Below are 23,540 nucleotides of genomic sequence, written 5' to 3' on the forward strand. Positions count from 1 at the left end.
TGACATACTCACATTCTCCGGTTCCCACGCTGTTCACTGGCGATGCAGACATGCTCTCTTCTGAGCATGTCTGCAGGAGCTGAATGAGCGTCCTTCAATGACGCTGATTGGCGGGGCAGAATGACTTGCCCCGCCAATCAGCACCTTCCAAGCATGGAAGCGGCGCGATGATGTCATCGCGCCGCTAGCCAATCAGTGTCATTGTAAGGCACTGGATGGTCAGGCACGGAACATGCCCGGCCATTCAGTGCTAATACATGTATTTGGCTGCCGCTAGCACCGGGGCCCCCTCCGGTGCTAGCGACACCTACAGGCATGAGAGTGCCTGTGTAAGGCTCGGTGGCGCGGGCCCCACAGTAGCGGTGCTACCCCTGTAGCAGCCATAACGGCTGCTAGCGGCGCCACCGGGCATTTGGGAGGGCATGTCGGCTGGCGGCACGGGCCCCCTCAAGCCCCGGGCCCCGTAGCAGCCGCTACTGCTGCTACCGCGGTAGTTACGCCACTGAGAGCACCTTAGGCTTCTATGGAGCACTAACTTCCGCTTTTGTAAACTGCGGGAAGTACGAGTGTTGCGTCCGTAATACAGGTGCAAAAAAAGTACTTGTATAACGCTCATGTAAAAGCGACCTACGTGGCAGTTGCCTATTGATTTTTAAGCTTTCTATTTGAATTTCTTGTAGTCTAGAACTATTCTGTACTTGTAATGGAATTCTGCACTACATACATGAATCTGTTGAGCTTGAGTTTATACACAGCAGGAAATCTGAAGCAGAGCTGCAGTGGGGAAGGGGTTCAGGCTACTACAAACTCACTTAGACAATGCCTTTAAAGCGTACATAACTTTTCAAAATATTCTGTCATATGTGTGTACATGAGGAATTACACTATTTTGGCCATTATATGTCTTGTACTCTAAATTATTTAGCAGTTTTCCCCTCTGCAGGCACTTTCTCTAATTTTCAGTTGTCTCTTAAGTAGTGCGCAGAGCCTAACTGCTATCATGTCTCCCATACACTGCACACATAGAAGAGGAGAATCCTGCTCTCCCATATCTATCTATCACTTATATAAACAGCAGCAGAATGGAGAAGAATATACAGCAGTATTGAGCAGTGTAGCTGAAAATCCAGCACTGGGGTGACATAGAAACCTCATGAGCAGCCTGTGTCTCCTCTCTCTGCTCCCTCTTCCCTCTCTATAGATCTCCGCATCTCCGGCAGCTGAAACTAGGAAGATACAGGTGGCCCCACTGCTGCACGAGAAATGTTGTGATACTGTGATACATTTATCCCATTCAAATTAATGTGCAACTATATAATTTATGGTCACCTTGATTCCTTTAGAGCAAAAGTTTCTATTTCCAGCAGTTCTCTACACTGGTTTATAGAGGGTGTCGTAAGCTGCACTGTGATTGGTTGCTATGGGCAACAAGGCGAGCTTTTCTCGGTCGGTTTTGATAAATGGCACCCTAGGGGTGGAATTTATTAACTTTTCTGCAAGTGTTTTGTGGCATAGAAAAGTGCAAACGGTACAAGTCGCAATATGCAAGAAAAAATTCAACTTTCGCGCCATTTCCACCACTCACGGCACTTTCCTAAAAAGTAGGTGGATTGGCAGGGACACCCACAACCCAATCACTGCGATCATGCAGTAAAGAGGAACAAGGGTTGGGACCCCAGTACTAGTGATTGGTGGGGTCCCAGTGGTAGGGCCCCCAGCGATCATTTGTCACCTATCCTGTGGATAGGTGATACATTTGCTTAGTGGTAAATCCCTATAAGGTAAAACCGGAGACTGTGAGTATTCATGTCAGGAGTAAAGTAGGACGAACATTCCCCGAAATGGACACCTGTAGTAGTTACAGCACGCCCCCTCCTCCTCCTTTAGACTTGAGGTGAGTTTCCCGCGCTTTCTTCCTACAGAAATTGAACTCTCCCACCAAGTGAAAAGCAGAAGCGACATACCCGCTTCAATTGTACTTAAATATCACATATGGTTTCCATGGGAACCACATAGCGCGGCAGATCGACTGCTGGTTATAACCTCCTCGGTGTTACGACGGAAATGACGTCAGGTAAGCCGCCGCTGATGACGTAGCAGGCGGTGACAGGGTGGAAGCGCGGCCGGTGCTGGCTGGGCGTGTTTTCGCACCGGGAGTCTGCTGCGGCACATAGAATGGAGGAGCAAACACACAGGCCTGTTAAAGGCATTCTAAAGAAGAAGGCTTCAACGGCCACTGGCGTTCATGTGGTCAGCAAAGCGGAACTGAGCCGGGACAGAGATGACGACGACGACGACGACCAGAGGTGGGAGTGGTCCTGAACTGGAGAAGGGGGCTCAGGGGACTGCTGGGGGGAGGAGCGGGGGCAGCAGCAACTGAGGAGTGACAGGTCCCAGCCTTGTGGAACGTTTATCTGCTCAGCTGCTGGAAGTTTTCATGTACCTAATATAGTGCGCACGAAGTTTCAGCGCTCCGCTCCTCTGATAGTGACCTCGGCTACTTTCTATATGAGACGCATTAGTGGCCTCTATATGTAGAAAACTAGTAGGACTTTTGAGCATAGCATAGTACGACTCTAGAGTGTCACATGGTGCTAATGTCAGTGGCTTGTTAGGAGGGAATGTCATCACGTTGGGTCATTAGTGCAGACATAGTATCAGTGTTGCCCATAGTAACCAATCAGAATCTAGCTTTTGTTTTTTAAGTGTAAATTAAAAAGAAAATGGTAATCTGGTTGTCAACAAATCAAGCGGCAAAACTAGTTTGGCTCACATTTACTTTCCAAAGCCTGCCCGCTCCCCTGACTTGCCTTTATAAGGAAATACTTGTGTTTCTTATGACATAACAATTTTGGAGCATCTCTTCTTCAAACTGTCAAGCTTGTTCCTCTGTTATTCCTCCTTGAAATGTATTAGTATGTTGACAACTGGGTGTTACAAGTTGTGGGTGTGGTACATAGCCTGATAATGTTGATCAGTGCTGACCGTGAGATAGAAGGGACATGGTAACACCCAATTGTTAATAGATTCAGATATTTCTAGGAGGAATAACAGAGAGAAATGGCGTAGGCAGAGCTCTAAGAAAATGTTGTCCAGAATTGTTATATTATTGGGAACATAAGTATTAACTAAATTTACACATATAAGCAGAGATAACAAGTCCTCTTCAACTCCTTCCCGCTGCAGCCATTTTTCAGACTTTCACTTTTTCCTCCCCACCATCCAAAAGCCATGCCCTTCTTTTTTTTCTTTTTTTTTCTTCACTGTCGCTTATAATCCTAAAAGGGCTTGATTTTTGTGGGAGAAGTGAGTTTTTTGTGGCGCCATTTATTATATCATAGAATGTACTATAAAATAGGAAAAAAATATTTGTGGGTGGAAGATGAAAAAAAAAACCAGCGATTTCTCCATTTGTTTTTTTTTGCGCTTAGATTTTACGGAATTCACCGTGCAATTAAAACAACATGTTGACTTTATTCTGTGGATCAATATGATTGTGAAGAGAATATATACCGTATTTTTCGGACTATAAGACTAAGTTTTTTGCACAAATAAATCTTGCTAAAATGTCTCTGCGTCTTATAGTCCGCAGTCAAGGGACCCGGTTAACCCCTTCCCGACTCATGACGTTCCCAGCACATCATGGGGTGGGGGGGGGGGATGATGTATGGAGCGGGCTTACGCGCTGAGCCCACTCCATACACTGCAGGTGTCAGCAGCTGACATGCTGCTCACGGCCAGGAACAGCAATTTCGCTGTTCCTGGAAGTTTAAAGGGGTTGTGCCATAAAACACATGTATCCACAGGATAGGGGATACATGTGTGATCGCTGGGGGTCCGACCCCCAGCAATAAGGAGAACGGGGACCGAAACTCACCAAGAGCGCTACATGAGAAGCTTTGACTTCTGCGTTCTGTGTCCGGCAGCTTCATAGAGATTAATGGGATTCTTCTGCGCATGCGCGAGTGGCTCTCCATTGATCTCTATGGAGCTGCAGAACAAATAAGCCGTACACAGAACCCGGAAGTTCAGGCTTCTCATGTAGTTCTCTGGGTGACTTCAGTCCACTGTTCTCCTTATCGCTGGGGGTCCCAGTGGTCGGACCCCCAGCGATCCCACATGTAGCCTCTATCCTGTGGATAGTGGATACATGTGTTTGATGGCAAACCCCTTTAACTAGTTAAATGCTGCAGTCAATAGCGACCGCAGCATTTATAGGGGTTTTTCTATGAAGGACATTTGACGTATCCACAGGATATGTCATAAATGTCAGGTAGATGCGGGTCCCACCTCTAGGACCCACACCTATCTGTAGAACGGGGCCCCCTAAACCCCGTTCTAGCTTTCTGTGCTCTCCTGTAGTAGTTACAGGAACAGCGTAGCTCGCATGCTACGCTGCTTCCGTAACTGCTATTCACTACTATGAGAGTTAGGGAAACGGCGTAGCTCAGCTCAGGAAGTCACGTCACAGCGTGATCTCACGATATCACGCTGTGCAGTGAAACAAGCTGGGCTGGAATGAAGAGAAGTGTATGACGCTGATTGGTCAACGTCATACACTTCTCTTTACAAGACCCACTTTGTAAAAAGTAGAAAAACGGCCAGTTGGTCATTAATAACTAATTCGCATGAATCTAGAATTGCTCGTAACTTGCTCAAAAATAGTTTTTCAAAATAAAAACCACTGCTGTTATCTACATTACAGCGCCGATCGGATTAGATAGGAGATAAAGCACTTATAATCTGGTGACAGCCTCTTTAAGCTGCTCTGGAAAAAATTAAAGCTGCATGGTTGCTATGGGCAATGAGGCCAATATTTTCTGTTAGGTACTATTGATAAATATGGTTTATTGTGCGTTTTTTCTCGGATCTACGGCCACAAAATAAGGGGACTGCTTCTGCTACTTGCAGTTTAAGCAGCATCTAGGTCCAACATGAAAATTGTAGTAGTCTTGAAAATCTGTATGTAGTGACAATCCATTGGTCTCTTATTTTCAGTTTCCAGCAAATTTACTGTTCAAATACACACAACATAAGCATGAATCACATTAGCTCTGATCTCCATAAGGGATGATGTAACTCTAATGTCCAGAACCATTACCAAGCCTGCAATATTTTTAAGTGTCAAGACATCGGACACCATGTAGTAGCTGCGTTATTTCTTATTTTGTCCCTAGGAGCACAAATGCATCAGTTATGTCACTATCCAGCACTAAAACAGCAGATGCAATTTTATTGCTACAGGGATTTCAACATGCTAGTTTTTCAAGTCTTTGTCACTTGAATTAGCATGAGCTGCAGTACCAGAGAAAGCTGCACGTAGATGTGCTCCTTTGCGCAACTAAACGTTAAACTGGTGGTCACTGGAGCGCCATAGCCCCTTAGTTCAGATGATTGGTGAAGGTCTCTGGAGTTGGACCCCATCTGATCACAGATTGCAGGCCTTTCCTCTACGGACAAGGTAAATTCTGGAAATCACACTATAAAGGAACGCTCCAGTGAATATATATATATATAATTTATATCGTGATCCCTGCTTTGAATGTACACCTGGTAAAAGGTAGCGCAGGGCATCCTCTTACCTGTCAATTTGCTGGGGAACTATCTCTTCCGATTCTGCCGCCGTTATGTCATGTGACTGCAATGTGACTATCTGATTCCTACAGCATCTTCTGTGTGGACAGGAAGTCTTTTACTATGCGTTCCTAATAGATGCTCAAAGTAAATCTCCTAGAAATGCATAGTGAAAGACTTCCGGTCCACACAGCAGACGCTGTAGAAATCAGGCAGTCATGTGACATAACGGTGGCCCGAGAACGGAGCATATAGTTCGGCAACAAAGCGCCCGGTTAGGCCCGAAGCACACGACCGTAAAAATCGTCTGCAATTATGGACCCATTCACTTCTATTGTCCACGGACACTTACCCGTATGTTTACGGGAAGGCGTCCGTGCTGTAGAAACCTTCCGCAAAAGATAGGACATGTCCTATCTTCTGCTTTTTACGGACCGTGCTCCCATACTTTATAATGGGAGCATGGCCCGCAAATGCGGTCGACTGTCTGCGACCGGCAGTGCCCATAATTACGGACCGTGATTACGGGCACGGTTGTGTGCATGGGGCCCAAGAGGATGACCTGCACTTCCTCTTACCAAGAGTACTTTCCAAATGGGGATGATAAAAACAAAAATTCACTGGAGTGTTCATTTGAATATACAGTTCCTGCATGGCGCTGTCCTTCTGTTTTAGTGGAAAGGATTTACTTCTTTTCATTGAGGACATTGAAAAATTAGTTTTCCACCCTCTGACGACAACTGATGGCCTATCCACCGGATAGGTCATCAGTATATCATCAGTGCGGGTCCGACACCCGCACCCCGCACTGTTAAGCCGCTCAGGTGGCCTGCGGGCAACGGATGTTGTGGCCACATAACGCTTTGTAAAGAGCCTGGAAGCAGTTGGCTCCGTACATGGCATAGCGGCCGTGCTGCAGAACTACAGGTCTGCTCCTATTCTCTTGAATAGGAGCAGTACTGCAGCTCGGCCACTATTCCGTGGCCGGAGCCAACTGCTTCCAGCATGCACGTCTAGTGCACGGAGGTACCGGACCAGCTGATCTGTGCGGTGGATAGGTCATCAGTTTTCAGAAGGTAGAAAACCCCTTTAAGAATATTTTTACTTGTGGCTCAAACCTATTTAGTTTAGGGTTGGTTCACATCTGCGTTCCATCGTTCTGCTCAGTCATAGGAGAATTGACTTCAATGGGTTCTGTCGGGTCTCTGTCATTTTGCCGGACATAGTAGCGCAGCATGCTGCGCTATTTTGCCCACAGAAACGGAATCTGATGGAAGCCCCTAACGGAGCTTTCAACGCAGATGTGAACAGCCCCTTTAGAAGCTATGGCATTTGCTAGTCCTTCTCAATGCACGTACTTGTTTATGGTTCTTGGTCTCCAAGGAGAATAACTGATGATGGGGAAGCCTTTATGGAGAGCTATCTGTGAAATACAATAAGCATAGACCTCCATTAGTTACTTGACTTCTTTCTATTAGGCCATAAATAATTGATAAACCAGCTTTCAAAGTATCATCTCATTTTTATTACTTAGAAATCTTGTTCTGGGGTAATTTTTCTTCCCTTCTGTTTTCCCAGTGTCAGAAACCAGTACCGCTTTTTTTTTTATTTTTTATTTTTTTTTTTTTGTGTGGTTTTTCTGTTTTTTTTTTTTATTTTATATATCTTGTCTTTGACAAAGTAATGGCTTGAAGATCATTCTTGCACTCGTTTGATATGTGGTTAAATTTGTACTTCCTTTTTTTTTTTGCAGTAAGAAGTCGCAGAAGTGGGATGAGATGAATATTCTTGCTACTTATCATCCTTCTGATAAGGACTATGGCTTAATGAAAATAGATGAACCAAGTACTCCCTACCACAGGTAGTAATAATAATAATGTCTTTTAGTAATAGGGTGTCTGTGGTTTTCTTTTTCAGACCGCAAACTATGGATCTGTGTCCATACATATTATCAGAAATCATCAATAATCTATCCCTTTAATGTCCCAATCGTAATACGGATAGATTTTTTTCAGATCCATATAACTGATGCAAATATTTTGTGTCTCCATTGACGTCTATGTGGGTTTCTCTGCTTCAAATTGGCACCCAATAATGCATGCTATTTCTATGGCATCCGACTGCGTATTTTCATGTAACTTCAGTAATTTACTATTATAGGGTCAGTGTGCAAACAGTATTGCACTTTTTTTTTTTTACTAGGATACCACATAGAGGCAGAAAAAAACTGTTGTGTGAATTAGCTCTAGTACTGTATTTCAGGGGAAAACAAAAAAGCTAAAAATTTGAATATAAAACAAACTGTACCCTCAAAGTCCTATTCATACTACATTATCGTTTCTTTAAGGGCTCTGTTACCAGATTGTGCCCTATCTCCTACATAATCTGATTGGCGCTGTCATGTAGATAACAGCAGTGGTTTTTATTTTGAAAAACGTTAATTTTTTAGCAAGTTATGAGCAATTTTAGATTTATTCTAATTCGTTTTTTAATAGACAACTGGGCGTGTTTTTACTTTTTACCAACTGGGCGTTGTACAGAGAAGTGTATGACGCTCACCAATTCAACAACATTGAATGCCCCAGAGCTCCGTAGCTCTTTGGCATGAACAAACGTACAGCTAATTTCATTCTCCCATTAAAACTTTTTAGATACTTCACTATTTGGTTTGTTGTCATGTTTATGTCCTCTCACTTTACATTGAAATAGACACTTTTTTTTTTTTTGTAGACCGGATAATACGTATGATTATGGTGTGGTGGGTTGAATGGAACAATGGTAAATCAAAGTACGAACATTTTGTATTTTTTTTCTTTCCTTTCCAGAATGGTTGGCGACGATGACGATGATGAAGGAGCAATGAGTGATTCAGAGTGTAACGAAGCATTAACCGCTGATGTCTTGGCTCAAAAGTAAGTATAGCTCCTAGGTCTGTTTGAAAGTGTGTAGGATATATAGGTACTTTCCATAGACTGTTTACAGCTTCTGTTTTCATCACGGAGTTCAGTTAAATGGGTTTCCTAATAACAGTCATTTATCACCTATTCACAGGCTAGGTAATAAACGTTAGATCGCTGAAAATGCTGCAATGTAGATTACAGTAACGTTTTTATTTTTAAAAAACGAGCATTTTTGGCCAAGTTATGACCATTTTTGTAGTTATGCAAATGAGGCTTGCAAAAGTCCAAGTGGGCGTGTATTATGTGCGTACATCGGGGCGTTTTTATTACTTTTACTAGCTGCGCGTTCTGAAGAGAAGTATCATCCACTTCTCTTCAGAACGCCCAGCTTCTGCCAGATCACGCTGTGACGTCACTCACAGGTCCTGCATCGTGTCAGACGAGCGAGGACACATCGGCACCAGAGGCTACAGTTGATTCTGCAGCAGCATCAGCGTTTGCAGGTAAGTAGCTACATCGACTTACCTGCTAACTTGGACTTTTGCAAGCCTCATTTGCATAACAACAAAAATGGTCATAACTTGGCCAAAAATGCTCGTTTTTTCAAAATAAAAACGTTACTGTAATCTACATTGCAGCGCCGATCTGCTGCAATAGCAGATAGGGGTTGCAAAATCTGGTGACAGAGCCTCTGTAACATCAAGATCTTATCTGCTGAAACTGGGGTCTACTCGTAGATTGCGATCTACTATTTGCCGACTACTGACGTATAAACATGGACACGTTAGGCTCTGTTAACTTCACATTTGGGCTCTAGGTTCAACGTGTACATCAGGAAATGCTCTTCAAGGGAGTATGTCAGTACTTTTGTCCCCCACTTCCCAGTAGACCGGTGTAGAGGAAACACAAGTTTAGGCATACCTATGTCAGCGATGTGGCTGAAATACTCATTCTAGAAAAGGAGTTTTAATCTCCATGCGCTGAATAGGAAGTGTCCGGCTCCCTGCTGTAACCCCTCCCCTCTGCTCTTGAGTGACAGCTTTACTGGTCCTCCGCCTCATATGCTGTGCGATCCAAGAGCTGTCACTCAAGCGGAGAGGGGTTGGGGAGGAGTTACAGTGTGGAGCTGAACACTTCCTATTCAGGGTGCAAAAGATGAAAACTTCTTTTCCTGGGTGAGGATTTCAGCCACAATGCCTAACTTTTCTCAAAAGTTGTGACCAAATATATATATATAGTTGGCCAGATATACGGCAAGTGTCCTTTTGACATAAATTCGGCCATTATACATCGGTATGCGAATATTCAAAGTGAAAGCTAAGAAATAAAATATACAGTAATATTATTGGTAACATGTCTGACAGATTTTTCTAAAGCGTTATTCCCACAATCGTTTGTTTTTTTAAAAAAGGTCAGTACCATTATAACCTGTGTAAATGTACTTCTCCTTGCTAAAATAAACTTACTTGGCCCAGCAGTTCTGTGTGTATATAGCTCCACTTTCTTCCTTGTATTCTGTCTTCTTCATCCAGCCTAATGGGCGGTCCGGATCCTAATGTCACGTGACTGCTGGGAAATGCATTTCACAGCAGCACACAGCATCTCCTCTGTGCTGCAAGCACCTCCCTCTTCTGTGTATGTTCAGTTGCGCATGCACGGCTCCAGCTGACAGCGGCGCTTAGTGGAAGCGGAAACCAGAACAAAACTAGTATCCTAGTCTAATCCAGCTGCAATACTGTCTGTACACTGACCCTATAATAATAATAAAAAATCTATTCAGGTGGCATAAAAATGCAGCATGCAGTAGTGGATGCAGATTTATTATAAGGATCGGAAAAAAAAACCCTCCATATTAGATCTATTATTACAGTTAAGACCATAATCGGAGGGTTGTATTTTTGATTTTCTAAGCATATATGTACGTTAAAAAAAAAAAACTGTCCAACACACACGGCCGTAATACGGACAACGTTTTCTGGACGTAATATGGAGGTTATTTTTATGGTCGTGTAAATATGACCTAAGGCTACATTCACATGAGTGTGACCGCTTTACGCACGTAAAATCTGTGCGTTACGTTTTGCAACAGTGTGCTTTGCGAGTAGCATGTGGTTTTTTTCCACCCACTTGAAAGGAATTTTATTTTTATTTTTTCAATGGAATTGGGGCGTAAAACACGGACAGCATGTGCGGAAACTCGCTGCATGAAAACTCACGCATGTGTGAATAGCCCCATTGAAATCAATGGGGTCGTGTTCTGTGCGTTTCAACGCACAGCACACGGGCGAGAATCACGCTTTTGTGAATGAGCCCCAAGGATAATGTAATTGACATTACACAATGAGACACAATTTAATTTCTATTGTCTGCTTTCATAACGTTTTTACAATTGTAAGTTTGTAAATGGCTTGTTTGTGTTTAGGTTGGAAGAAGCAGAAGGAAAAGATCCTAAATTCTTGGCACAAGAAGAAAGTAGTGAAGAAGAAGATGATGAGGAGCTGACACCGGAGGAGAGAGGTACTATCAAGTAATTTCTTCTAGTGTGGCGAGATCCATAGATTCTAGTTAGTTCATGCTAACCCCTTAGTGACCAGCCTATTTTAGGCCTTAATGACCGAGCAATTTTTTTTCTCATGTAAAGAGCTCTAATTTTACCTTTAGGCCCCATGCACACGAACATGCTTTTGCAGCTGCCATTCCCCCGAAAATCCACGGGAGAATAGCAGCACCATTCATTCCTATGGGGCCATGCACACGACCATGGTTTTCACGGTCCGTGCATGGCCCGGGAGCCTGGACCGCAGAAAGAACAGACATGTCTTGTTACGGCCGTGTTCTGCGGTCCAGGCTCATTGAAAATAATGGTCGCAGCCACGTGCGCTGACAGTCCGCTGCCGGCCGACCCGAAAATCACGGCTGTGCACATGGCTACGGTCGTGTGCATGAGGCCTTATTCTATGGGCCGGTACGATTACGACGATACCACATACGCCTCGTCTCTTTCCAAGAGCCATCATTTTCTTTGTTTTCCGTCAATGTAGTTATTTGGGTTTGTGGGTTTAATTTTTTATTTTATTTTACACTTCTACTAAATCCAACACTTTTTAATGGATAAATGGTTTTATCATTTTTTATTTTTTTTAACTGTAATCTTTATTAATAATTTTTAACTTTTAATTCCTTATTTTATTAATCCCACTAGGCGGCTTCACTATGCGATCTTTTGATCGTATATTTAGTTTACTAAAGCACTACTGCCTGTCAGTGTAGGGGCGCTTTCTCCCTCTGTAAACCACTTAAATGCCACGGTTGCTATTGACCGCAGCATTTAAGGAGTTAAACGGCCGCAATCTAAGTAAACTTCGATTGCTATCGTTGAAGAAGGAGCCCGGCTGTCATCAGACAGCTGACCACCTGCTCCAGCCTGCATGGGACACCCATGCAGGACTTAGACTAGGCTGCCGGAAAAAGGCGGCGGCCTAGCCTAAGGCCCCTTAGTGACCGCCCTGAAAAGGTATATTGGTGACCACTAAGGGGTTAAAAAGATTTTCTGGTTTTATTAAAATAAAGGCTAATCATTGTATAAATTAAAAGTTCTAAAAATTTCTAATAGACTATAGGAGATTTATTGCTGCAAAGAAAAATTGGGGTTGCTGCCCATAGCAACCAGATTGCTTATTTCATTTTCAAAAGGGCATCTAAAATGAGTTTAAACCTGATTGGTTTAATAAATCTCCTGTTTTCAAGATCTTTGCTTGCTGTCAATGAATAATAATAGTCTTGTTTACATTCACAGGCTGAAAACATGTACATGCCTAGCCCTGCTCTAAGCTAAGATTCAGTCTAAGGCTGGGTTCACACGACCTATTTTCAGATGTAAACGAGGCGTATTATGCCTCGTTTTACGTCTGAAAATAGGGCTACAATACGTCGGCAAACATCTGCCCATTCATTTGAATGGGTTTGCCGACGTACTGTGCAGACAACCTGTCATTTACGCGTCGTCGTTTGACAGCTGTCAAACGACGATGCGTAAAAATACAGCCTCGTCAAAGAAGTGCAGGACACTTCTTTCAGACGTAATTTGAGCTGTTCTTCATTGAACTCAATGAAGCACAGCTCAAAATTTACGGCTGTCAGAGAAGCCTCGCAAAATGCGAGGAGGAGCTTTTACGTCTGAAACGAGACAGCTGTTTTCTCCTGAAAACAGTCTGTCTTTTCAGACGTAAAAGCCTGCTACCGTGTGCACACACCCTTATGCTTAATGTGACCATGTATTTGCGTGTGCAATTTATCCACATTTTTGCGAATAAATTGCTCACCAATTAATTTCTATGGCCCCATGCACACAACCGTGATTTTTACTGATTCCGTGATAGGGCCGGACTGCAAAAGCTCAGGACATGTCATTTTACGGCTCTGATTTATAGGCTCACACCACTGGGGAGATTGTTGTGAATCCTGATGACACACTGATGCATAATAAAGGTTTTTTTGTGGTCCGATGGACCGCAAAACCAGGTAGTGTGCATGAGGCCTAAGCAATTCTTTGAGCTAAAACATGTCTACAACTGCTACACAAATCTGTTAGTTTACTACGATTTATGTCTGGAGAGCTGAGCGAATGAGCAGGCATTTACAGTATTCTCATTCACTGAGATCAAGCAAATATGTTTAAAGGGGTTGTCCGAGATCCCAAAATTTTTTCAAAAACTCTGTCATACATTACCCCTTATACAGACAACCTAAATAAAGCATGCTTTTAAAAAAAAATTCTACTTAGCACATTTCTTCTTTGAATTCAGCACAGCTTGTTTACATGCAGTTCAGCTCTGGTTTGTTGATCTTTCCTTGTGATGAAACTTTTTTCACGTGCACGCTCATTGCAGGCTGCAATGAGCGTGCACGTACCTTCCAAGAGTTCATGTGAGCTGTCCTTGCTCCTCCCGCTGACCTCCTTCACTGGACTGGTCTCCTTGCTGACATTCTTGAAGGATGATGAGCAAATGTTCTCCCCCCATTATGTTTTTCACATTTATGTTTTATTTCTCTTTTCAGGTCTATAAACCTCTTCGTGTCTACTCTAAGGGTATGTTCACACGCACTAATTACGGACATAATTCGGGCGTTTTTGCCCCAAATTACGTCCGAAAATAGCGCCTCAATAGCGTTGACAAACATCTGCCCATTGAAAGCAATGGGCAGACGTTTGTCTGTTCACACGAGGCGTATATTTACGCGCCGCTGTCAAATGACGGCGCGTAAATAGACGCCCGCGTCAAAGAAGTGACCTGTCACTTCTTTGGGCATAATTGGAGCCGTTACTCATTGACTCCAATGAATAGCAGCGCCAATTTGGCCCGTAATGGACGCGGCGTTCAAGCGCCTGCACATGCCGTTACGGCTGAAATTACGGTGATGTTTTCAGGCTGAAACATCCCCGTAATTTCAGCCGTTACGGACGCCCTCGTGTGAACATACCCTAACCCTTGTCCGCCCTCCTCTATCTCATGCCTCTCTCCACTAAGGCTATGTTCACACACAGTTTTTTGGCAGGAACAATATCTGCCTCAAAATTCCATCTTGAAGTTTGCGGCAGATTTACCTCTCCCTGCACGTTGTTTTTTGCGTCGTTTTTTGTGCGCTGTTTGCGTTTTTATTTGCCGATTTTTTTTTTTCGTTGCGTTTTTCGCTTACTTTATCTTGGCGTCTTTTGCTTGTTTGCGTCTTTTTTTGCGATGTTTTCCGTTTCGTTTATCGTATCCTTTTTTTCGCGTCGTTTATCGTTTCTTTTTTTGAGTCGTTGTTTTCGGAAATTTTTTTTATGCGTTTTTCATTGCGTCTTTCGTGTCTTTTTCCCCGTTTTTTTTTCGCAGCCTTCTTTGCCTCTTTGTTTGCGTTTTTTTTTTTCGCGTCATTTTCCGCGATCTTTTTTTCGGCGTTTTGCGTGTCGTTTATCATAGCCTTTTTTCCGTCGTTTTTCGCGTTTTTTTTCTGCGTTTTTCGTTGCGTCTTTCGTGGCGTTTTTCGCAGCGTTCTTTGCCTCTGTTTGCGGCTTTTTTCGCGTCATTTTCCGCAATGTTTTCCGTGGCGTTTATTATATTCTTTTTTTGCTTCGCTTTTCGCGTCTTTTTTTGTGGGCGGTTTTTTTTTTCTGCGTTTTTCGTTGCGTCTTTCGTGGCGTTTTTCCTGTCGTTCCCTGTCGATATCTACAAAGGGGGCTGTATGGCGTTATCAAAAGGGGGGGGGGTTTGTAAAAAAAGGCACTATCTGCACCCGGGGGAGGGGGGGCCCCAGTCAAAAGTTTGCTATGGGGCCCAGTCTTTCCTAGTTACACCCCTGCCAGTACCCCTGGTGGCGGAGGGTACCAGGGTCATAGTGATGGTTAGCGTTCGTCCAGCCCCGTCTTATGCCTCATGCACACTTGCGTGTAAGGTTGACGCCCGTGAGAAACGCATATGAATCGGGTCAGTTTGTGTGCGTTATGCATCAGTGTGGTTAGCAAGTGGCATGCGTTATTCATGCACTCAGAAAGGCCATTTTTTTGTTACACCAAATTGCAGCATAAATCACGCACCAAACACGCTTGTTTGGTGCATCGTTTTCACGCACGCACTGACTTCAATGTGAGTGTAGGTGCATGATAACGCAACAATAGAGGACATGCAGTATGTTTCACGCAGCGGACTCTCGCTGCGTGAAAACAGGCCAATTTAAAATAATGGGTCGCGTGTGCTGTGCGTGGTTTTCACGATCAGCACACGGGCGAGATTCACCCTGTTGAGAATGGGGCCTTAGGCACGATTTACACAAGCGTGAATCACGTCCGTGTGCTGTGCTTTGAAAAAACGCACAACACACGCGACCCATTTATTTCAATGGGGCCGTTGACACATGCGTGGCTTTTCACGCAGCGAGAGTCCGCTGCGTGAAACATACTGCATGTCCTCTATTGGTGCGTTATCATGCACCTACACTCACATTGAAGTCAATGCATGCGTGAAAACCACGCACCGCACACACGTGTTTGGTGTGTGATTTACACAATTTGTTCGAAGAAAAAAATGGGCTGGCTTTGTGAGTGTGTGAATAACACATGACAATCGAAAAGCACACTGATGCATAAGGGCGGATTTACACGAGCGTGTGCGTTTTGCGCACGCAAATACAGTGGCGTTTTGCGTGCACAAAATGCACTTGACGGCTCCGTGTCATGTTGACATGGATGCGCGGCTGCGTGCTTTTCGCGCAGCCGCCATCATTATGACACTACGTTTGGATGTTTGTAAACAGAAAAGAACGTGGTGCTTTTCTGTTTACATTCATACTTTTTACTGCTGTTGCGCGAATCACGCACGTCCCACGGAAGTGCTTCTGTGTGGTGCGCGTGATTTTCACGCACCCATTGACTTCAATGGGTGCGTGATGCTCGAAAAACGCAGAAATATAGAACATGTCGCGAGTTTTACGCAGCGTACTTACGCTGGGCAAAACTCACGGACAGTCTGCATGCCCCCATAGACTTGCATAGGTCCGTGCGTCCCGCGTGAAAACCACGCGGGTTGCACGGACGTATAGCACGTTCGTGTAAATCCGCCGTAACGCACACACAGACATGATTGACGCAAGTTTTTCACGCGTGTAAAATACACACGCTCGTGTGCATGAAGCCTTACTAATGGACGCTGTTAGACAGCAATGAACTAGTAAGGCCTCATTCACACGGCAGGGTTTCCCGGCCGGGTGCCGGCCGTTCATAAATCGGCCGGCACCCGGCTGCATTAGGAATAATAGACCCCTAATGGGGCTATTCACACGACCGATTTTTTTGACGGCCGTCAAAAAATAGGACATGCTCTATCTTCGCCCGGGTACCCGGCCGCCCGGCTCCCATAGAAGTCTATGGGGCCGGGTATTACACGGCCATCACCGGAATGTGTTCCGAGTGATGGCCGGGTTTCCCGGAGCTTGCGCTCTATCTCCTCCTCCTCACAGCGCAGAGTGCATGTGAGGAGGAGGAGTTGATGCCATTCTGACGAATGGCATCGCTGTACACTGTGTGGCAGGGCCGGGGTGTACAGCAGGTGGAAGGGAGCGCTGGCTCCCGTCCCCTGCTTGTTTTCCTGGCCCGGCGACACCTTCGATGGCTGCTACTGTAGCGACGCCACTACAGCAGAGCAGGGAGGTATCTCACCGCTCTGCCATGTGCTAGCCGCACTTTAGCTCCTTGAAGGAGCGGAATCCCCGTGTTTTCGGGGATTCCGCTCCTGGACAGAGCGCTTGATGTCTATGTCTATATCTGGGCAGTGACATCAGGGGAAACTCCTGAAGCGGAATCCCCGAACACATGGGGATTCCCCTTCAGGAGTTGCCGCTGATGTCACTGTCCGGATCTGCCCGGCCCGGAACGGATGCAAAACTTTATGCACACCGGCCGGGCAGAATGGCCGATTTTACCGGCCGGCACTCGGGCTCGGGAACGACCCGTTCGTGTGAATCCCACCTAACAAATTTTAAAATAAATGAGGACATAGAAAAAAATTTGTAATGAAATAACACACACAACACTGGTTAACGATTTTATTAAAAATAAAAAAGGGTGTCATTGAAGTAGTCCTTGAACTTGATGTAGTACCAAGGACCCAACCTGTAAAAAAACACATAACTAAGAAAAAAAAGTGATGCTTAGATACACTGCTCATGTGTGATACTGTCTGTTTGACCATGTATCTAAGCCTACCACAAGGTAGCCTTAGATACATTACCCAAGCAGACAGTGTCACACATGGGCCATGTATCTAAGAATACATGTTAGGCTTAGATACAGGGCCCCAAAACACAAATCTTATACAGGAATAAAAAGAATGTCATCTGGGGTCCTGTATCTAAGCCTACATTGTGTTAGGCTTAGATACAGGCTCCATGTGTGACAATTTTTTTTAGCCCCTGTATCTAAGCCTAACAATGTAGGCTTAGATACAGGACCCCAGAAGATCTTATACAGTTTAATATTATACGCTCTTCTCCGGGACTCGCCTGACATCGTAGTAGAGCCTATAATAGAGTAGTGCGGCTCCTCCTTGGGCCTGCTCGGTGCTACGGCGCAACGGTGTCCCGCGGGCCGCAGATAACAGCCTCAAGGGCTGCATGCGACCCGTGTGCTGCATCGTGTTGTCTGATCCCCTATCAAAGCCTACTATGTGTAGGCTTTGATAGGGGAAGAACTAAAAGTACAGAGGTCACTGTACCTCTCTAGTCCGCAGGTGCCGTCCCTCTTCACTTTTTTCACTGTGAACACGCATAGGCGCGCTCACAGTGAAAAAAAGCTGCATAGGCTGGGCGGGAACCCGCAGAAACGACACATCTCCAGTGACGTGTCATGTCCCATCCGAGGTCTCGCTGGGGCGAGACCATGTGATCGGGATACGACACGACAGTGGAGGAGGAAGAAAACGTGACGTCAGAAGACAGGTGATCGGAAGAAAAGAGCTGCCAGAACGGAGAACAGAAGCAAGAGTGCACAGGTAAGTATATTAGGGAATATTTAATGTGTGTATTGTGTGTTTCTAATATATAAGGCCCTAAAATCCACTTCACAATTGAACAGGTCCCTGTAAAAATAGCCTATAGAAATTTTCTTGAAAATGTGAGAAATTGCTGCTAAAGTTCTAAGCCTTGTGATGTCATAGAAAAATAAAAGGATGTTCAAAAAACTATGCTAATCTAAAGTAGACATATGGGTGATGTGAATTAGCAACAATTTTGTGTGGTATTACCATCTGTCTTACAAGCTGATACATATAAATTTAGAAAAATGCTAATTTTTGCAATTTTTCGCAAAATTGTGGTGTTTTTCACAATTAAATACTTTGTTACTGGCAAAATTTGCTCGATACATTAAGTCCAATGTGTCACGAGAAAACAGTCTCAGAATCGCTTGGATAGGTAAAAGCATTCCGGAGTTATTACCACATAAAGTGAAACATGTCAGATTTGAAAAAATTGGCTGTGTCCTGAAGGCCAAAACAGGCTGTGTCTTGAAGGGGTTAAGCATTCCGAAGTGATTACCACATAAAGTGAAATATGTCAGATTTTGAAAAATGGGCTCTGAGCCTTAAGGCCCAAACTAGGCTGCGTCCTTATTAAAGGATGGATCATTTTGTTGCTAAAAACCTACTTCTATTTGGTCGAAATCTCCACTGATACTTCTGTATACCGGTTGAATGTTAAAACTAACTTCTTCTTTGGGACTTATTTATTCATTCTGTTCATCTTTCAGAAAAGAAAAGGGAGTTTGAAACGAAACGAAAACACCATTATAACGAAGGCATGAATATCAAACTGGCCAGGCAGTTAATAGCAAAAGAGCTTGCAGGGGAAGACTACGAGGATGAAGAAGATGAAGAGATGCAAGATATAACAGACTCCGACAGTAAATCAGATTTCATTTATGTCACAAACTGGTCATCTTGAAAACAAACGAGTGCAGGGCTTGAAGGGGGAGGTGCATGACAGGGATTTTCACTATGGTGTCCTTTGAATCCATATATCGTGCTCTGCTTCCAAAGGCTCTTCCCTTGGCATAACAAAAATGTAAAGGCTTTACACAGTTTGTTTAATTATTGTTGGCTGTTCTTTTTAATTGTCAAGACGATGTACATGTAGAACTTGGTATATAACATGACCAGATTTTTGTATGTGTAGATGATAACTAAGGACCCCAGAAGTTGCTGTACCATATATTTATAATAAAGTCCCTATTGTAGTTTAACTAAACATCCCCTTCGCTGGTTTTTTTCTTTCCCTGTTGATCAGTTTGTGATACGCTATATAAGCTAATGCGACACTAACCAAGTATTCTATTTAACCCCTTTCCGCAGAATAATGTACATGTACGTCCTAATTTGCCTTTAGTTAGTTTGCCTTTTATCATACGGGGATGACACACGGAGCTGATAAGTGCCTTTTGCGCGCACAAAACGCACACGCTCGTGTGAATCCGGCCTAATAGCCTCCCATGTTTATTCAAGGCTGTGAAGTTGGTAAGCCAGTTTTCGAACTTCTATATTTTTCCACTCTCCGATTTTCACAAATGGTTCATTTATTATAACCAATTTACTGGAGTAAAATGGTAACCTTATGTGGAAATCTAGGCCAGCTAGCAGTTTCTGCTGCAAGAATAGCCAGAAAAATGCAACAAATTTATAGAGAGACATGCGCCAGTCTAAGTAAATCTCCATTGTGTCCTGTATGTAATTTGCAAAAATGGCCTTTAATCCAGCTGTTAACTTAAAACACACAGAGGAGTCCAAGCTCATTATTGTATTTCCTTTTCCAGCTCATCCCGACCAACTGCAGAGTAATAAACAAGTACTATAGAGGAAACGTTATTTGCACCGCTTGCTGAAGGTCTATTGCCACGCCACGCCACTGCACAAGCACTGATCCGCAGACCTATGGACTAAAGGCAGAAGGATGCTTTTCTGTTGCCAAAGTTATGTTGTGGGACCCTTAATTAATAAGCCAATTCTCATTAATGATTTACAAGCTTGTCCGGCATATTCTGTTTCCAAGATTGGCGAAGAAAGATGCAAGTATTGGTTTACGCTCCAGGCAGTTACATGCCATATGATTATTTGAAAGATTTTTGTGTGGCTTCCTGCATGTGGGTGCCTTGGTTAAAGGTTTTCCAAATGTTTTTTGTTCTATTATGGACTATTAGAAAAGAAGGCCGCATTGAGGCACAGAAAAGTCTCAATTTTTATTGTATTCAGACAGGTGAGATGTTTGGATCTTCTAATGGTCGCAACTGTACAACACTTGCTGAAAACAATCTTGTGTTTTATTTTGTCAGGAGATTATATTCTACTGATTCCATGAAGGGCAAAAAAAAAAAAAAAATTTTTATCCAGAATTTTGCTTTTCTTTAGCTTTAATGGGCTTCTGTAACTGTGAACAAGTAAGTCTTGATGGATCAGGGTGAGAAGTTCTGTAATCAATCCTTATAAAAGTGTTTAATACAAGTGCTGTAGGCATGTAATGTCGGAGGGCTGTCAGATGGACTGGAACGTGGTATCATCCGTTATGTCTGTATGACTTTCAGTTTATTCACTTCAAAGCTGTATCTAATCCATCAGAAATCTGTACTGACTTTTAAACAGTCGGCTTATGAATAAAGTTGTGGGACAGGAGTATCAAAAAATGAACTGAAAGTTTAGAGAAATGTGTGTTTTGAATAGAAAGCTATATACAACATATCCTAAAATGAATGTGATTCAGATAGTTTACAATGAAAACAGCCATGTTTAAGCCATTCACCAACACTGTTGCTAGTGTAATAGATCTGTGCGACGGCCGTTGAACGGACCTATATAATTCAATGCGGCCGTTTCAATGGAGTGTGTGAACGGTCCGTGAGAAAATAGGACGGGTCCTATATTTTTTTGCGCTTCACGCATCCCTCCATAGACGCTAGTCTACGGGGAATGCGTCATAACGCAGCCTGCAGCGTACAGCACGGATGCGCTTCAGATGTGCAAAACCTCAGTTTTTCACATCCGAGGTTCGCAACGTTCGTGTGAATCTGGCCTAAGTCAAAGTGTAGCTTGTCATACTCCCAGGGGTCCAGAAAGTTGCTGGTGGGCTTGTTTTTTTGTTTTGTTTCTCTTCCTTCATCTGTCCCTTTTTAAAAAGAAGGTACTGGTTCAGCAGTGCAAAAATGTGTGTTTTTGTTTTTTTTAAACGCTGCAGAGCTGCTACTTTGTCAGGCTACACGCACTGGAAACTGCATAACCGTTCTGCTTTTATTTAAAAATAAATACATTACTGTGCTGCATATAAAAACTGCAATGAAGTTATTGGGGAAAAGTGCTCAGTTTTCCACCACTCACTGTAAATGGGATTTGTTTAACATTCCATCTAGGAAAAAAAGGCGCAGCGGCATAACCATCAGCACCCTAGTGTGCGCTCCCTGCCAAACAACTTATATGTCTGCAGTCTGAAATTCTGTAAGTGTAAGGGCTTGGCAGAAATTCCCCTGCCAAAAAACGCACCATTTCCTGCGGTTTTTTACTGCAGAAAATGGTTCAGATTTTGCTTTTGCAATTCAGTCCGCTTTCCGCAGCAGGAATTGATATGCTGCCGTGTGAAAAATACGCATCGCAGGTGAGTTTCTGCTTGTAAATTTTACTCAGCGTGTGGATGAGATTTGTTAAATCTCACCCGCTTTGCTGCTATTGTATTCTGCGTATTTTCAATCTGTAATTCTGGGTGGAAAATACGCAGCAATTACGTTGTGTGGACGAGCCCTAATATGGAAAGGAGGAGCACCCACTGTGCAAAAACTGCATTTTATGTAAACCATAAGGACAAAGCATCTGTGCAGTCATGTGACATGCAGTCCTAATCCTGAAACGGCTTTATCTTTTGGCTCTGGCTCTGGCGCTGTATGCAGTTTATGGCCTGGTAAACCTGAAAGCAGTCACCCCTAAACTTTCGATATTAAGCTTTTATTCTGAGTAATTTCACAGAGGTTTTTTTTAACAGCTATAAGCGCAACACATTAAACAATATTCCGATTCTTTTCCTAAACAGACAATTCAAGTATTAAATCACGGTTTTCCTTGCTTTATAGGGCATTTCTAGTCTTGATTTGTTATTTTCATGTTCACATACAAGTTTGGTTAAAGATTTTATCTTCACTTTAATCACCGTTTCCTTTTTTTTTTTTCTTTCTCTTCTTCCCCTCCCCTCTTTATCCACAAAGGGCTCTATATTTAAAAACTAGTGCTCTTGAAATGTTTTTATTGTTGCCTATAGCAACTGGTCAGATCACATTTTGTTCCATTTTCTAGCCAGCACTGAAACAATGAAAGCCTGGTTCTTAAAGGCAACACTGCCTTTTTTGTTTGGACTATATAGAGAGTTTAGGCCTAATGTATACACACACTGATGCAAACTGTTAACTCTTAGGGTATGTTCATACTGCCTATTTTTAGCCGTTTGTCGGGCCCTAGATCCGAAAAACGGCTAAAAATGCAGGGGCTGAACGCCTCCAAACATCTGGCCGTTGATTTCAATTGGAAAAACATTGTTCCGTTCCCGTAAGGTATTTTTTACATGGCCGTTTTTATAAATGGACGCGTAAAAAAAACGCCTCGTAAAAAGTACATGTTACTTCTTGAGCCATTTTTGGAGTAGTTTTTCATTGACTCAATAGAAAATCGGCTCCAAAAATGGCCCTAAAAAAAGCTGCAAAAAAACGGCTGACAATCGGAGGCGGTTTTCCCTTGAAAACAGCTCTGTATTTTCAGACGTTTTTTTTGTTAAGCGTGTGGACATAGCCTTACTGCAAATATCCTACTCAGGTAGGGATGCATAGTTAAGAACTTCTAACCAACCTGAGACTGGAGCCTGTATATTATGTGTATCAATAAAAGAGAAGATGGGGTGTTGTGGCAGTTTGTTTATTGTGTACAGCTGATGGTTTACTATGTTGGTAACATTATCGTCTGGTTCAAACTTTTCATTTAAACTAGAAAATTTACAAAAAAGCTGGATTTCTGCTCTGTTCACATTCGACCTATGCATTTGAGGTATACCTTTTTAATAGACCGTCAAAGAAAACACACTTTAAGGGTCAGTTCACATGTTGCGTAAATACTGCAGTTTTTCCGCAACGGAATCCGTTGCGGAAAAGCCGCAGTAAATACAGTAGCAGCAAAGTGAATGAGAGAAGACAAATTTCATCCACACGCTGTGTAAATAGTAAGCGGAAACCCCGCACAGAAATTGATCTGCGGTGCAGAATTTTATTCCACAGCATGTCAATTGTATTTGAGGAAAGGCTTATTTGTTGCGGATTTTCCGCATTGAATTCAATATGTAGGTAAATCCTGCATTAAATAGCAGTTGTTGCATTTATTGTGGCGGGTTCGCAGCGATTCTGGCACAAAAAAAATAAAATCTCATGCTTACCCAGAAGTCTGTGTATGACGCCTCCCTCCAGCGTGTCCTCCTGGGATGACGGTTTATCCCACGTGACTACCGCTGCAGTGGTCTAGAATG

At 43.4% G+C, this 23,540-nt stretch overlaps 1 protein-coding gene and 1 long non-coding RNA gene across 2 annotated transcripts in view; one reads left to right on the forward strand and one right to left on the reverse strand.

The window, feature by feature from the left end:
- The window catches only part of LOC142759505 (uncharacterized), a 48,037-nt gene extending 45,990 nt beyond the window's left edge, over positions 1-2,047 (reverse strand). The window contains exon 1 of the long non-coding RNA XR_012883144.1: positions 1,965-2,047. This is a non-coding gene — a long non-coding RNA (uncharacterized LOC142759505). The remainder of the gene's footprint in view (positions 1-1,964) is intronic.
- PPP1R2 (protein phosphatase 1 regulatory inhibitor subunit 2) lies at positions 1,981-22,927 on the forward strand. Its single transcript, XM_075861744.1, has 6 exons — positions 1,981-2,306; positions 7,328-7,435; positions 8,400-8,486; positions 10,897-10,991; positions 18,754-18,906; positions 19,813-22,927. Exons 1-6 carry the CDS (start codon positions 2,176-2,178, stop codon positions 19,851-19,853), a joined length of 615 nt encoding a protein of 204 aa, XP_075717859.1. The 5' UTR covers positions 1,981-2,175; the 3' UTR covers positions 19,854-22,927.
- The last annotated feature ends 613 nt before the right edge of the window (positions 22,928-23,540 follow it).

Source organism: Rhinoderma darwinii, chromosome 4 (assembly GCF_050947455.1).
Source record: "Rhinoderma darwinii isolate aRhiDar2 chromosome 4, aRhiDar2.hap1, whole genome shotgun sequence".
NCBI classification, from domain to species: Eukaryota; Metazoa; Chordata; class Amphibia; order Anura; family Rhinodermatidae; genus Rhinoderma; species Rhinoderma darwinii.